The sequence below is a fragment of the Cavia porcellus genome, unplaced genomic scaffold (genome assembly GCF_034190915.1).
Source record: "Cavia porcellus strain 051 isolate PalLab524CR breed Dunkin Hartley unplaced genomic scaffold, mCavPor4.1 scaffold_8, whole genome shotgun sequence".
Lineage (NCBI taxonomy): Eukaryota > Metazoa > Chordata > Mammalia > Rodentia > Caviidae > Cavia > Cavia porcellus.
Genome location: NW_026947491.1, coordinates 47,636,036 through 47,654,069, shown reverse-complemented (window position 1 = coordinate 47,654,069; position 18,034 = coordinate 47,636,036). Strand labels below are relative to the sequence as shown.

Sequence of the window (18,034 nt, the reverse complement as noted above, 5' to 3'; positions counted from 1 at the left end):
TTTTCTTGTCTCTAGACCATATTGGCTCTGATATTATGGTAGATTTAATTTTTATTCCAAGTTCATTAAATAGAATTACAATTAATTTAGCTTTTAGCTTGCAGACATTTGTGTACAAGTGATATTATTACTTCTCAGAGCACTGTTAGGTCACATTCATTGTTGCTAAATAGTTTCACCCATCAACATTATTCAAGATTAAACTTTAACAATAATACTTTATTTATTAAAATTTTATTTTTAAATTTTCATACAATTAACAAAGATTCTTTAATTAGAGGCATACATGATACAGTATCAAAAACAAAAGTGTAGCTGAAATGTCAAAATTTATTGAACTCACACTCTGGCCATCAATCACATCCCTTGCTTAACTATAGTTACTATGATAAATACATTAAGAATGCACTTAATGTTGAAAACAAACATGGCTATTTCTGGTCATCACTGATGGAATCTGATCATTTCCACAGGAATGGTAGCATAGGAATGCATACTTTCTTTGAAGTTTCTATCTGTAATCAGTTGCACAAACTTTCTCCCAATAGATGCAGTGCTCTCATAAACTTAGGAAATAAGCTTTTCTGGAAACTGTCACTGGAATGAAAAATGGGTTCTCAGGATCTCCAGATGGCTTTTGAAGAGATGATAAACTGTAGCTCACAGAGATTTTTCCAATTTTAAGATTTGTATTTATTTACCAGATTTGTGACAGAGTTAATAAATAAATGAATCATTGGTGACCCATTTTCAAATATCATTAGTGAATCTTCTTTGTAATGAACTCGAGGAAATAAAAATCAAATCTACCATAATAGCAGAGGCAACATGGCTTTTAGAGACAGGAAAATATTTCAGGTTCTTTAAAGCAGACCAATAGGAAGTTATTAAAATTCCAATTAGAAACAGACCTTATCCAAGGCAGCTAAGAGATCCAACTCTCCTTCTGTGCCCTAACAATTTGTTATAGTGTTAGTAAATTGTATTTTAAATTTTAAAATACCTTATTTTTTCTTTTACAGAAAGCAAAACATAAAACTTCTTGAGTCAAACGAGTAGTAAATTCAACAAAAATGACCAGTTTAATTTATAATCATTCTAATAGGAAGCAGAAATGTGACTTTCTTTTGTTATGTGCTAACTTATCTGATATTTAAAACTGCATTTAAATGTAATAGCCCAAAACTTCTATAACTTTAAATCCACTGCAAGTTCCACTGAACCTCACATTTGTTCTCTCACAAATTTGGCTTTCACATCCTCCTGATATAGAAATATTAGGATTCATTGCTTCAAAAAAAACCAGCAAGGAACAACAGCATTTAAAGTTATATATATTTACTGAGTTATAGTTATAGCTATCTAGTTATGCTTATAGCTATATAGTTATAGTTATATATAGGTATAGATATATATAGTAGTTACATATATATATAGTTATAGTTATATTTTAATGCAAATCATATTTTAATTGACAAGCAATAACTTTATAATTGTGACATATAATATGGGGTTTTGACATATGTATATCATATAGAATGGCCAATTTTATTTCATAACAAAAATGGTTATTTCAGAGCATGTCAACCTCTTTATAACTATTCCGTTTTTAACAAAATATAAGAATTTTATTTATGGCTTACTATGTGATGTTATGGCATACTATGTTTTACAGTGTTAAAATTTTAAAAAAATTATATCTTCAAATATTAATCATTTATCATCCAAAAATTTAAAATCCTTTTTCTAACTTTTGAAGGATAAAGTACATCATTATTTTCCATTGTTATTATACTGTGCAAAAGTACATGAAAAATTCTTACTTCTATCAAACTGGAACTTAGTATCCACCAATATACCTTTTCCAAGTCTTTTTTGCTCTGTACCTTAATATCTCTGAGATCAACACTTATGTTCAACACTCAAGAGATGTACTTGACTTTCTGAGTCCAGATTATTTCCCTTAAATTAATGATTTTTAGTACTAACTATATTCTTGCAAATGATAGAATTGTGTCTCATTTTATAACTGAATAATATTCCATGCTGTATATATATAACATTTTCTATACCCATTTGTAAATTGAGGAGCACACAGCAAGTTTGCAATTTTCCCTTTTATTTCTGCTAGTAAAAGTTACTAGTGCTGTTTTTGTGCCAAAAACAGTATTTGGCCTAAAGAAATCACCCAATGCACATTTATTAATTGACTCAATGAATAAATCATTTGAAAGATTTTCATTTAAAAACAATGGTGACCATATCTTCTTTTACTTATGCACATAAATGTAAAAATTTATTGGACACTTACTTGCATCTTATTGTATTGTATTGTATTATTTTATGATGGTCTTCATTCAAAACTAAAATCATGATTTAAATTTTGAAGGATGTTGGGATTCCTAGGGAAAGATATGACCTTACAAAGATTTGTAGAAAACATGTAACTAGTCAAAGATAAGAGAGAGTATTTTTAAAAAAAAATTACCTGATTAAGATATTTGAGATGTTCCTTGTTTATGTACATTTTCTTATTTCTTGAAAAATATTATGATTCTTTTGACTGAGTCTTTGAAGGCTTGTTTTACTTGCTTGTTCCTCAGTGTGTAAATGAAAGGGTTCAGCACAGGAGCGATGGAAGTAGTGAGGACTGTCACACCCTTGTTGATGGCCACCTTTTCCTTTGTGGACGGTTTGATGTAGATGAAGATACAGCTTCCATAGGAGATAGAAACCACTATCAGGTGGGATGAACAGGTGGAAAAGGCTTTTTTCTTTTGCTGGACAGAAGGGAATCCTAAAATTGTCTTAATGATGTAAATGTAAGACAGAAATACACATATGAGTGTCACAATGAATGTCAATACAGCACAGGTGATAACCATCTGTTCCATGAACCAAGTATTAGAACAAGAGATTTTCAGGAGGGGAGATGCATCACAGGCAAAGTGGTCAATCATATTAGAATCGCAAAATTCCAGATTTTGGCCTAAAAGGAGAGGGGGAATTATGATACACAAACCAGCTACCCAACAACAAAAGACAAGTCTTCTGCAGACTGTGCTACTCATGATGGTGGCATAATGCAAGGGCTTGCAGATGGCTATGTAACGATCATAGGACATGGTGGCCAGAAGAAAAAATTCAGTTACACCAAAGAGGTCAGTAAAGAACAGTTGACTGAAACAGGCATTATAAGTAATCATCTTGTCATCTGTTGCTATGTTATACAAATATCTGGGAATACATGCAGTGGTGTATGATATCTCCAAGAAAGCAAAATGCTTTAGAAAATAGTACATGGCTGTTTTAAGGTGAGAATCCAATAAGATGAGGGTGATAATAGTCAGATTCCCAGTTGTACTCAGCATGTAGGTAAGAAAGAGAAATACAAAAATCAGAGCTTGAAGTTGTTGATCATCTGTCAGTCCTAGTAAAATGAAAATTGTCACTGTATTGTTCCTCATTGCAGATTTCTGACTTCTGTGAGACCTGCATATTGATACAGAGACATTTTGTTATGAATTATCTTAAAATCTTAAATCTATCAAATTTTTCTTCATTAGTTTTTTTTTATTTTTTTTTAATGATTTTACCTTGCACCTCTGTAAGGATTGCTTTAGATTCCCATGGCCTAGCATTTCAGGGGAAGCAAGGATACTCTGATGCTCAAAATTCACTGATGTATTTGTTCAGCTTGTTATTTCTTAAAGTGCAGATGTAGTTTAGACAACTTGGACTCACCATGTACATCATAGTCACTCGAGTTCTCTGCTCTGATCTTATGACTTCATGTATTTGGTTATTGCACATCTATAAGTGCTCTCCTGATCATCTTTAAACTCAAACACCTACCCCTCAACACATAAATATTTATTAACTCTCCCTATGCACTTTCTGCTTCTTAGTTTTCTCTGTGCTTATGTCATTACTTATAGTTCATGATGATGGATAATACTGAATATTTTGAGGTACAATATACTCATGCATAGTATACATTTGTGTCTTTATGAAATGCTGTGATAAATAAACTTCAAAGGTACTTGGTTTCTGTTATCTGTTTCTTATTCTTTTCTCCCCAGCCCCCAATAACCTTATTTTTGGAATATACACACCAATCTTAAACTACAAGCAAAACATAGAATGTGACTATTTTGATTTAAAACAAAAGAAAAATTATGATATCGTTGAGGCCATTTGCACAAGCAAACATCATTAATAACATTGGGAAAACTGTTGAGAATGCTTTTGAAACAATGGTTCACTTTCTAGTTACCAGTTAATTAGAGCTTCAGTTTGAATTTTTTTTGTTTTATACCATTGAAAAATAGTTATCAAAATATTTTGATCTCTCTTGCCTTTCCACACACTCATATTTTAGTATTGTCTCCATTTTTCACATACCCGTATTTTTGTATGTTTAGAAATATTTTTCGGATGATCAATAAATATGTACATTATTTTGAAACATTCTTGACTCCCAAATACATACTAACATATCTATTTGAATATTTCACATGAGTTTCAAGTACACTGTCACAGTAATTGATTCCTTTTAATAAGCAGAGTGCATTACATTTGTTGAGCATGTTCCATGTGATTAACATTTTAGTAAATGCTTCTCACAAGAACAAGAGCTTTTTGTGCTTAACAGATGTGAGCAACTTTTAATTTTCCATTGGATTCACTGGGTTTTGATACAAATTTTAAGCCTTTTCAGGAAGTTTCTTGCAAGCACAATGATGGGGCTTGCTGTAATCTCCATCATTACACTTTGTTAGAAAACAATATAGGAGGGCTGGGGATTTAGCTCAGTGGAATAAGTTCCTGCTTTGCAAGCAAGCAGTTGTGAGTTCAATACCCGGTACCGATAAAAAGGAAAAAGACCAAAAAAAAAATGCAGGATACTATATACAATATTGACACTTAACAGAGAATGCTCACTTGTTTAGACACACATGCTATGTGTATCTTCAGGCAGATAGTTCAAATAATTAATACAACCTCAGAGACATTTTTGATTGTTCTCTAAATGGATTTATCTACTGCATATTTTCCAGTTGAATATCTATATAGTTATTTTTCTTTCTCTTTGGACTCTTAATTCAAAATGTTTTTATATTAACTCTTTAAATTTAAGCCTATTGCTAAATTTATTTTTTATGTTTGCTTTTAAATAGATCTAATTTTCTGCTTTTATTAACTTCACATACAATAACAAAAAATCGGACTTCCTTTGTGGAATTCTACTGAGTAATTCTTTACTTCAACCTTTCTCCTAATGTCTCACAAAACACAGAAATCACATCAGTGAGTAAACTGAATCAGCCCTATCACCACTGGTTATTAGTAAATGCTGTAATAGTGATTGTTTTTGGCTTATTTCACTTTAAAGATGTGTGATTTAAATGAAGATAGAGTTCTCTAAGAAAGTATTAAAACTTACACCAATTTTTTGTGCTTTAGGTACATAAGGTAAAGTTTGCAGAAATAAATATTTATGATGTATATTTTATATGATATTTTGCATATATTTATGTAAACATAGTGTTTAATGTATGTGAATATGTGACTTAAATATATATTACCTTTAGGATGTGAAGTTGACAATATAGGTAATATATTTCTGGGTAACTATAGAATTTTAATATTCAAATAACGTTATAGTCTTGTGCATCAATGTCTCCAAAATTGACATCTGTATTCCTTAAAAACATATTTGGTAAACAAAAAGTGAATCCTTCCCAAACTCAGAAATTATCACTAATATTTGTTTTATTTATGAAGTAGTTAAAATATTTTTTCAAAGCATAATGCAATTTCTATCAAACAAAAGTAAGTATAATTAAACTGATAAACTTTATTGTACTTTCTATTGTACTTACTATTACTGTCAATCATAGTTTCTATTAGTTGTGAAAACACCTGAAATCTTAAGATTCCTAATTTGGAAATGCCAGTTGAGGTGAAGATTTTCTGTGAACTTCTGGTCATTTTAACTCCTGAATCCTCTGTCAAATTTATGAAAACTCTAGGAGGCACAGACATCACAGAAATTACTTGGACTTCCTTGATGCACTATTCTTACTTCCTAAAAGAAAGTGGAAAAAAAAGAAAATAAAAGAGTATAGTATAAAAGCTCCTCCACTTTTGGAGAATTGCTACTCTGACTTCTAACAGCAAGGAGCACTTATTATACCTACCATAACATGTGCTTTATTCTATAAAAAGCAACCAAATGAGTAAACAGAGTCCCTAGTGAACTTTAGGCATTCAGTAATTAATCTTCCGAGTAACATATTTGAGGTTAAAAATGCATGTTAACTGATTTTTTGGATATAATGTCCTTGGAGTCAAGAAGTTGCAATAGTGGATAATGTCATAGGACAACAGAAGAGTCTAATTTTAAAATAAAACGCTAGTTTAACTTCTTCTTATATTATATAATGAGATTAAACATATAGGAGGATCATATGGAAATCATATTTCTTACATAATCTGTTACATGAATTAATATATAATGACATACTAATTTTGTTTTAGGAAATTTTAATGAGACCGGCATATACAATTCTAAATTTTGTTCTACATTTAGATCAAAATAATTTTATTCACTGTATAAAAGTAAATATAATGACTGACATATTTGAATATATGATGTAAAATGAACTTTTAAATATAATGAAATATTCTCATAATTACATGGCTCACTTATTGTAATTAATTTTTATGAAAATATACTTCTGTTCACATAATTCACATCTTTAAAGTGTACTGTATGCTATTTCCATGCATGTATATATTGTGTAAAGATCAAATCATTACATATATCTGCCCATGTCATTAGCACACAATTTCTTTTTGTGGAGAATATTTTAAATGTTTCTTCTAGTGATTTTGTATATAAAACAGCTTAGTATTAATTGTAGTACCTTCCTATACTGGAGAACAGTAAAACTTATTTCTTCTTGTTAGATACAGATATAGATACAGTTATAATTATAAATATATTTCTTTTCATGGTACTGGAATTAAAGACCAGGGCTTTCTCTTTGGGATATATCCCTAGACTTTCAAATTGTTTTTCATTTTGAGAGAGGGTGTCACTAAATCTGCATTGTGTATTTTTGACTTTTGGAATTAAATTTTATTTCATATAGTAGCAGTGTAGCTACTTCTGCATATGTTTGATTTTGATTTGCATAGAATATAGTTTTGCATTCCTTAGTCCATGTGTATACACAAAGTATTGCATTATACAATGATGAAGGAGTTAATTCAGCAAGAGGATATAACAACTGTAAACACGTACAATAACAAAGTAACATTTGAAGCATCTATTAGTATGTATAAAAGAAGAGATAGATTCTAAATCAGTCAGGATTGGGGACTTTGACACCTTATTTCAACAATGATCCAAACTGAAAAATAAACACAGGTGTTAAGTAATAGTACAGATCCACAGACCTAAAAGGCATTTGTAAAACAAATTCATCCAATAACTGGAACACATATTTGTCAGCACAGTGAACATTCTCAAAGATACACCTTATGATAGGCCTCAAAAAAGTCTCAACAATGCAGATTTAGTGACACCCTCTCTCAAAATGAAAAACAATTTGAAAGTCTAGGGATATATCCCAAAGAGAAAGCCCTGGTCTTTAATTCCAGTACCACGAAAAGAAATATATTTATAATTATAACTGTATCTATATCTGTATCTAACAAGAAGGAATAAGTTTTACTGTTCTCCAGTATAGGAAGGTACTACAATTAATACTAAGCTGTTTTATATACAAAATCACTAGAAGAAACATTTAAAATATTCTCCAGTTTCTCACAGCAGGGAGACAATGTGATGTTTACATGTGTGAGTCTGATTTATTTCGCTTAAGAGTACAATTTCAATTTGTACCCTGTTACCGATCCTTAAATTTATCTTTCATTGTGGCTCAGTAGTACTCCATTATATAAAAAATACATCTTCTTTAACCATTCCTCAGTTGATATGCATTTGTGTTGCTTCCATCATTTAACTATTAAAATCTGTGCTGTTACAAACATGGGAGCACATATATTGCTGTGGAATGATGTTTTTAATTCTTCTGGAAAGATATACTGAAGAAATACCTGGGTCAAATTGGACCTCTTATTCTAGAGGAGTTAGACAAGATAAAAAATAAAAGGAATAAGTGTAGTAAAGAAAGATGTTAACATCATTATTTGCTCATGGTATGATACCCTTTCTAGAAGACCCAAAAACTCCACCAAAAGTTGATGGATTTAATAATCAAAGTCAGTAGTGTACTGGATACAAAGTCAACTTTCAAAAAACAATAGCATTCCTGTATGAAAACAGCAAATTCACTGAGAGAAATTAGAGAGACCACATCTTCCACAATAGTATCCAAAAAAACTGAAATACTTAGGAATCATTCCAACAAAGGAATTAAAAGATCTATGTATTAAAAATTATAGTAATCCTAAAAAGGAGATTAAAGAAGATAGCATAAAATGGAAAGATAGCCCTTGGTATTGTGTAGGAAAAACTAACATAGTAAAATTGGTCCCACCTCCAAAACTGTTGTACAAATTTAAGGCAATACCATTAACATATCTCACAGTACTAGAGAAAACATCCTTAAAATGCATTTGGAAACTGAAGAAATGTGGAACAGCATAAATAATTCTTGGCAATAAAGGAAAGACAGGGAGTATCACATTGAAATTATGCTACAAAAATACTTCCATAAAAAGAGTATGGTACTGGCAATAACAAAACAAATGAAGAGAAGAGAAAGCAGAGCAAAACAAAACAAAACAAAGAAACAAACAAACAAAAAAACCTCTTGAGGATCAACAAAACAGGTTAGAAGAGGAAGAAACAACTCCAGTCACACTCAGCCAACTTATCTTAGACAAAAGAACCAAACATAGTCAATGGAAGAAAGATAGCCTGTTTAATAAAGGATGCTAGAAAGCTGGCTTTCTATATATCAAAGAATAAATCTAGACCTGTGTGTATCATCATTCACTAAACTGAAATTGAAATAGATCCAAGACTTAAATATTATACCAGAAACACTAAATCTGATGGAGATAAAATAGGCAGAACCCTTAAAGACCTAGGTGTAGGCAAAGACCTTATGGAAAAAAAAAACCCTCTTGGCACAGGAAATAATACCAAGAATCAATAACTATTAACAACAAAAGAAATCACCAACAAGATGAAATGAAAAGTCCAGAGAGTGGTAAAAATCTATTAGCAAGCTGTCCTTCAGTCAAAGGACTTATATCTAGAATACACAAAGAACTGAAAAGAAATAAGATGCCCTCAAATTTAAATACTCAGTCCAAAACTGGAGATCTGAGATGAATACATGCTTCTCACATGAATATAAATGAAAAATAACATGAAAAAATATTTAATGTTACTGTTTACTAGAGAGATGCAAATTAAAACAATTCTGATAGTTCATCATGCTCTAGAAACAATGGCCATCATCAAGAAATCAAGCAATAACAAATGCTGGAGGTGCTGTAGGGACAAAAGAATCTTTCTCCACTGTTAGTGGGAGTGTAGACTGGTACAACAGAAATCAGTGTGGAGATTCCACAAAAAACTAGGAATTATTTCCTAAACACTATTTTGCTTAAATGGCTATGTTTTGACCTGCACTGTTTTGTTGTTATGCCATCTTTTTTATCTCAATCTCCTTTTTATTATCTACTTTTTCATTTTTATCCTTTTAATTAAGGGAAAAATAAATAAAAAATAGCAGGATATATTATAGTAACCCACTTTGATTTCCTATTAACTTGATTTGAAACTCTGTATTGCTCTCACCATCTTGTTTTGACTGATTTTCCTCTATTCTGTTATGCTAGATAGTACCAAGTTTGAAAGTATAGGCAACAACTATGAAGACAATAAGATGCATTGTGACGCACATTCTGGTTGACTATTATCTTCTTTTGAAGTCCGCTAATGTCTCCAATGTTTTGGTTTTATTGGTCTTATTCTTTAGTGTTTTATTCAATTTTATTATAACTGATGATATAGGCAATTCTTTTTAAGATAACAAGAGGCATTATGGTAACCATTGATGACCACCTTGTATTTTGTTTTTACATTATGTATTATGTCCATCCTTTTGATTTGACTGACTCTGTCCTGGTATGTCACATTTGGTTTTATTTTCTTCAAAAAATGTAATAAGAACTGTGAGAGTATAAAACCCAAAATGTGTAATTGTCATTGTACAAAAGAAAGGAAAAGAAAGTTCTCTAAAAGATATAATTGCATATATACTTAAGTGTATAAGATAGATAATCATATTACTGAGTTTTGTTGGATAATTGAACAAAACTGTTTGCAGTCTCACTGTTTGAAAGTCCCTTCTATATGCTTTAATTTTGTAACTTCAACAACTATTTCTAAGATGACAATATGTTATTAACTAGTGATTTCCTACTGTTTATTTTTTATGAAATTCTGTATAACTTGTACTCTTTTTCTGTTTTTTTTTCTCCTTAAATAAAATTGAAAAAATAAAAAATAAAAATAAAAATAAAACAACAAAAAAGAGTTTTTCCAAACCCTTTCTTTTCTTTCTGTTAATCTTTTTGTGATGATTGATTGATTGTGTCCATTTGAGAAAGAAATGAGCATCTAAATTGGCTAACCTTAGTGAAAGGGTTTTGGCCCAGACAGGACACTATAGCCAGGAAAGCCTCAGCCAGAAGCAGGAAGCCCCTATCTCCCCCACCCCTAGGAATTTACCTGTGACACCATCTTCCTGCCCCTGGAAATTTACCTACAGCACCAAACTTAGGACCAATGGGCTACCTGTGCATCCCTAATGCCCTCCTTAGGTTCCACCCCAAATCGAGGCTGCTTGCACACCCCCATGCCACATGTCTGCCAGAGAGATTGCTGGATGCCAGCGGTGGGGGGGGGGTGTGCCGACCATCTCTCTCTGTGTTCTCAGAATAAAGGCTGCTTTTTGCTTTACACTTCTCATCATTTGGAAATACTTTTCAGCTTTTGGAAATAATCCTATCATTTGGTGCCATGACTCAGATCGGCAGGTGATTGACTCCTGGGACACACCCAGTTGAGTCCCCAGCCGATTCACAAACCAGATAACATCCTGGATCAATTCCTTGCTTTTTCCTCTCCCAAGACGTCCTTATTGCCAGCTGCCTGCACTCACCATTGGCCAGATTGATTTCAGGTGAGTACTCTCCGGGGAACTCTTGGCACTGGGCAGCCCCAGTCGACTGTTCTCACCATTCGTATGGGTCTGTGCATTTTCACGTCCTTAGGACAGCCCAGGGTGGGGTTCTTTCTGGGCAAACCTGTGTCCACACTCTAAAATCTCTCACATTCTTTGGGTTCAGATAGCCCAAAGCAGAGATTTTTGGACTGCTCACAGTAAAAGACCCTCATTTCCCTTAATGCCTCGCACTTTCATGAGCAAAACTGTTACTGACCCCACGAGGGCTCCACTCGTAAATCTCTAAGTGATGACTGGAATATATGAGTTTTTGGAACCTAGCCACCGTGTGGTGCCACAAACAAGTGACAGCTTGTTCTGGACCACGGCTTATTTCTTGCCTAAATCAACCATAGGAAACTTATTTTCTAACTCCCAAAAGATGCCTTTACAATGCCTAATTTCCAATTTATGTACTCTAAAAATTAAAGGTACCATAAAAACTAAACAATTAACTTTTTACTGCCAGGAGGACTGGCCAACCTACCCGCTTATCGGCAAGCATTGGCCCAAGGAAGGAAACTTTTCCTTCCTGCCCTCCGGTGTTTTCCCTGCTGCCGCCTCCCTACCCCCAAAATGGTTCCTTACCATTATCTCCCACTGTGTGATCATCTTCCCCTCCATCTCCCAGGACCCCTAATTCTCCCAGCAGTTCTAATCTCTCTGTGTCACCCTTATGTCCCGCTGTGCGATCATCTTCCCCTCTGTCTCCTGGGACCCATAACTCTCCCAGAAGCTGTAATCCCTCTGTTAGCACTTCCTTGAAGTCTCCGACTTCTTACTCTCCTGAGAATTCTCTATCCCCAACAGCATTCTCACCGCCCGCTAACCATACTAGGTCTTGGTTGGTATGTCATTCCAGCAGGCCATGTGATTGTTCCAGCTTGCGCTGGGAATAGTAAACATGTTACAACTCTCTGCCACATGGCTGGGTGCCGCCATGTTCTCATGGGCCTCACTGTCAATGGGCACCCCCTTGTGGCTCCTCTTATGAGCAGCAACAGCCGCCCTGTTGTGGTTCACATGATGGTTGCCAACAGCAATCCTCTCGCTGCAAGACACACAGTGAAACGCCATCTGCCTGTGTTTCCTCATCCCAGGGTGAGTGGCAGCTGCTCTGTAGCTGCTCTTCAGATAATTCCTCACACGCAACTACCAGATGGATGGCTGCCCAATGGCCCTCTGCTCCAGAATCTTCTCCTCAGGCTCTGCTACCACTTCGGGAGCAAGCTGGCCCTGAGGGACTTGTTAACATCCATGTGCCTTTTTCCCTTTCTGATCTATCTCAGATTACCCATAAATTAGGTAGCTTCACTGTTGACCCACAGAATCATATCAAGCAATTTGAATTTATTACTAATTGCTCTGATTTACATTTTAAGGATGTTTATGTGATTCTAAATACTACTCTCAGTTCACAAGAGTGAAGTCATCTGTGGCAAGCAGCTCGAGAAGAAGCTGATCACAGACATAAGGTAAACACCACTGATAATGACTCTGGGCCTATAGCTGTGCCAGAGCAAAACAAACATACTAACTATAACAAACTTTTAAAACAGGTCCAGGAGGCTAATGAAAACCCAGCTGTGTTCCTAATCTTTTTAATCCTTTCTAATCCTTGAGGCCTTCGAGCAGTTCCAGCTTTGCGAACTGCGTTGGGCCGCCTCCCAGCCCCTCCCCCATGTACCCTCCCAGCCGCTCCCTCCCCCATGTGCCATCATCACCACACCTTACATGTTTCTGGGGACAGTCCCAGCCCACCCCTGCACACTACATCCCAATGCTCACCCCACCCCCACCCTAGGCATGCTCTGACGGCATGCTGCAAAACAGCAGCTCAGCAGCTCTGCTCAGGCATGCTTTTTTTCCACAATTCAGCTCTGCTCAAAAGATGCTATTTTTTTATTACAATTCTCAAACCATTTAATCAAGGTTATTGGCCACCTGATAATTTTACCAGCCTTGTTTATCAGTCAAAGCCTTCACCAACCTCCTGTTTAACAACTAAGGTTATAAATTCCTTTTTGCTGGGAACCACTAGCTCTATTCCAAGACAAGGGTTTTCTTCAAAGTTTTATTTGTTTGGTTCATACTACTGCAAATAACAACTTTAAAAAGTAAATGTGTTCAAAATTTGACAGTATTGGATCAGTTTTGATAGATTTATTCATAAGATTGCTAAACCTTTACTGCAAAATGTATCCACTAAAGCCTTTTTAGACAGATTAAAGCCTTTTTTGTTAATTCCACATGTCACCCTATAAAAAAGTGATATGCCATCCAGATAAAGCCTGCTCTCTGATCTGAAATGCCAATATTAAACTCCTGTATACTTACTTAATTCCACAGATGCCTTTTACTGTAGTCCAAATCCCAAACAAAAAGGCAAAACTTGACCTTCAAACCTTATAGAGATTTTAATATGGTTTTTCATATTTTTAACACTTGTGACACTTAGAGTTCTGAGGTAAACCTACACAAGGTGGAGCTACCTTGCCCCCCATGGACCATGCTCAAATGCAGCAGAAGACATTGGGCAAGAAAATGCCCCATCCTGGCATTCTTTTAGACCTTACTCCAGGGCTGCTGGACTGTCCTAGCCACCAGAGTGTGGGTAAGCCATCCTAACTTCTAGCCCTCACAGGAAATGTTGACACTGCCACATTCATCACTGACAAAAATTGCTGCTGAAGACTGAGGGGGTTCAGGGCAATAACAGCCCCCTTTAAGGTGTCCATCTCAGAGTCCAAGTCGCACTAAAGTCTCAGGTAAGACAATTGTCTATATTTGTAGACATAGAGGTCATATATACAGAGTTCTTCCTGAGTTTTCAGGCTGCTATATTAAATTCTGAATCTCTATGATGGGGTATTGGTGGTCAACCTATGCCATTTATAAGACCATCTCCTTCCTTTCTTATTCACCAATTTCTCAGGTAACCCTAGTCAAGACTGACAGATACATTTTTGTCTTCTCACTTTGTTTATACTTTTTCAGGATACATAAAAGCCTTTCCCACAACCAGGTAAACTGCTGATACAACCAGCGACCCATGCCTAAATCAAAGTTGCTAGACTGCCATCCTGGTTTCACATCACTCAGGCTAAGAGGTGCCCTCCCAGCCCTAAATCTGATCATTCTGAGTGGTCATCTCATCTTCTGTCACCCACGTGTCACCGTCTCACAAAGGCCTTGCAGCCACAGTTAACAGGCTAAGTCATGTTTTGTTATCCACTTTGATTCCTAATTCCTTACATCCTATTAATGATCATTTTTACAGCAGGACTCTTTAACAGTATTGCCTACAGACTCCAAAGGTCATGCATACCAGAGACAAGCCTTACACACCTACCCTTTTTAACTTTTATGCTTTCAGATGGGGGAGTAATCACCTCTCATAAATTCACTCCTCTTAACCCCACATTTAATTTTCAGAATTCTGCCTTACCAAGGAACATGTCTAAATCAAAGGCACCTTTCCCTCTACCTCACCTGGGTCCTTAAATGTGACAGTGCCATGTCTCCTCATAACATCTTGTCTCTTTATTTTTCCAGTCTAACATACGTGCATTCACCAGTGCAGTTGTCCTGGCTAAAACACCTGGTGCCAGCTTCTACCTGGGCATCAACCTTCATCCCGTCAACTCCCCTAGGCTCCAGTACAGTGCCCCCTGCCAGCAGGAAGTAAAGAGAGAAGTCTTTGCCCCTTTTCATAATAATAATCATAAGATGGAATATGAAAGGGTTTTGGCCCAGATAGGCACTGTAGCCAGGAAAGCCTCAACTGGAAGCAGGAAGCCCCTATCTCTCCCACCCCTAGGAATTTACCTGTGATGTCATCTTCCCACCCCTGGAAATTTACCTATGGCACCAAATCTAGGACCAATGGGCTACCTGTGCATCCCTAATGCCCTCCTTAGGTTTCACCCCAAACTGAGGCTACTTACATACCCCCATGCCATGTGTCTGCCAGAGAGATCGCCAGACATCAGCAGTGGGGGATGCCGGCCATCTCTCTCCATGTTCTCAGAATAAAGGCTGCTTTTTGCTTTATACTTCTCATCTTTTTGGAAATATTTTTCATCTTTTGGTAATAATCCTATCACTTAATTCTTGGCTTGGAAAATCTGCCCCAGGGAGAATTATTGTCAGAATGCTATAAAGAATGCTGTAAAGGGAAATGAAGAAGGAAGGAGACTCTCCAGTCATTAGTTTCACCTTACAGGTAATCTTCTGGCTTTAGCATGGACTCTCCAGCCTCAGGCATCAATCCTTCAGCCTTCCTGTGGCAGACTCTTCAGCTTTATGCCACAGACCCTGCAGCCTCCTGATGCCAGCTCCCATAGAACACTGCACAGAGCTGCAGGCCTTTAACTGGATCCTTCTGATCCCAGTGCGCAGACTGATTTTTTGGACCCTTCTATACCTGACTCTGTGGGTGGTCATTCAACCTGCCTAGGAGCCAGCTGGCTATGGACCAAGACCTCTGTGAACTGTAAGCTAAAGAATTTTTTCCTATTTTAATTTGGGTGTCAGATATTTTGCCTCAGCAATGAGAAAACTAACTAAGATGTTTATAATGTTAACCTTTATTTAATGATGGTTCACAAATTTCATAAGCTTTCTTCATTGTTCTAAATTTCCTTTATCTTATTTTGGTCTGTGGTATTTCAAAAAGTTAGTTTTAAAGCTCCAGAATCTTTCACTTGAGTTAGTCTTTTGAATCTTTCAATTAATTTGTCTTAAATGTTTTTCATTAAATTCTGAAGCTCCAAAATATTAATTTGATTCTTTTTATATCTATCTTTTGAATTTATCATTCATTCAAATCTTATTTTCTTTCCATGATTTGATCAAATTATTCATCTTTATTTTCTTATATATTAAATTTACATTTAAAACATGATTTTGAATTTTTTGAGGCAATCGGTAGCTTCCCCTTTTCTGAGTCTATTATAGAGAATTATTTTGCTCATTTGGAAGTGTCATGCTTTCTCACTTCTTCATGTTTCTGCATACCGGCATTGATACCTGTGTATCTGGTGGAATTACTGCCTCAAATTTTAGGAAATGTTTTGTAGAGATTATTTTTCTTATTGTTGGGTGTTAGTGTGTTAGTTGGGTTGTATGCTTTGACTGTTCCTGGATGGATGTGGTGATATAGTCTATACATATATTCTTTTTTCATATTTAACATCAGTGGTGCCTGTGAGCACATCATTCAAGTGTTTGTGGAAGCCGTAGCACAGCTTCTCTGGAGGGCAATGCTGTAGAATGTGTTGATTCAAGGTCCCGCTGAGTTAGTATAGACCACTAACTGGCAGAATTGGCCCCACTAGGTTTGGGAACTGATTATTAGGCAAGTCTTGAGAGTTCTTAGCAAATGTGCTCAGCCTTAGGAGAGTCATTGGCATTGAAAGAGAAGTAGCATTTTTTTTTTTTTTTTTGCTTTTAACAACTTATTTAACTGAAACAGACTTCTGTTAATTTAACCAAAATGACGTTCATTTTATTTTGATATATTTTTCCAATGGTGATTTAAAGGATTTTTCAAGCCAATTTAAATTTTTAATAAATATTTGGACATTTAGGTGCATAGTTACACAAAACTATAGCAATATATTTGAGCAAGAAAAGTACTGAGAGTAAAAGGCACAATTAACTAGGTAGAATGAAAATCTGCTCCAAATATTTGTTTCTGAGGTAAGGCAACACATCTGGTAAATTAAGAAAATCATACAGCAACAGGATGATGTTTTGTTTTTAAGTAAGGCCTAGAACACTTAGCCACCAATTAGGTAGCTAATGGCAAAGCTTCATCCATAGCTTATGCCATGAATTTATAGGGAATATGTTCCAAAAACTCAAGCTTCTTCCCATTGGTCCTCACAAAGTGTGCTTCTCTGGGCAGGGCAGGCTGGCACTTTAGTTGAACCCAGGTACCATTCTCTTTGGCTTGCTTCTTTTTCTGATCATTTTCCTTGACACATTTCAAAAAACAATTGTGAAATTTTGAGTGTTAATACGCTTAATATGCACATTAACTTGCTTGTTTTCAACAATGCCAAGTCTATGCTGGGTAACATTATACACTCTTATTTTGTCATAGCAAAATGTGTATGGATTTCCTTTTTGCAGAGTACCCATTCTCTTGATGTCTACATTATGACTCTTTTTGTAGATTTGCATATATGTAGCCAAAGGAAAAATCCCATGTTTTCTAAAAGGCCTAAAGAACATATATTGCGTTCTCCTCCTGTTTCCTTTGTGTTTTTCACTATGGAGAATTGATGGAAGATGACAGTTCTGACAGAAAGGTTGGGGTAGTAATTCTAAGACTGGAGGCTTTTGGACATGTTGCACCTTAGGGCTTGGTGGATGTCAGTTTCTCCAGTCACAAAGGTGGCCTTAGTGCTAGGTTAGGCCAGTAATTCCTTGATACGAAGCTCTATATGTGAGAATAGGTGCTTTGCTCACTATTGTATCACAGGATCTTCCTGGGGTCACAGAGTTGCAGTCTTTTGCATGAGCACACTGGAGGGTAACAAGGATTTATTGACTACTGATCTCAAGGGCAAGATGCAGTTTAGCAGTACCTTTATTTTCAAGATGATGCTGTATGACGTGAATCCTAGGGAGAGGATGGGAGAATTGAATTCCCCTTTTCTGCAGTAATGAAGCAGCATAAACTCTAGGTGAGTCCTCCCTTTGACTGCAGGTGTTGATGCAAGTAAATAGGGTGGCTGGGAATCTCT

At 35.5% G+C, this 18,034-nt stretch overlaps 2 protein-coding genes across 2 annotated transcripts in view; one reads left to right on the top strand and one right to left on the bottom strand.

Annotated features, from left to right (window-relative positions):
• Positions 1 to 18,034, top strand: part of LOC134477467 (olfactory receptor 6C75-like) — a 50,450-nt gene that overhangs the window by 15,184 nt on the left and 17,232 nt on the right.
• On the bottom strand, positions 2,532 to 3,467 carry LOC100721638 (olfactory receptor 6C2-like). The gene has a single exon (XM_003476224.3). The coding sequence runs from the start codon at positions 3,465 to 3,467 to the stop codon at positions 2,532 to 2,534; it is 936 nt and encodes a 311-aa protein (XP_003476272.1).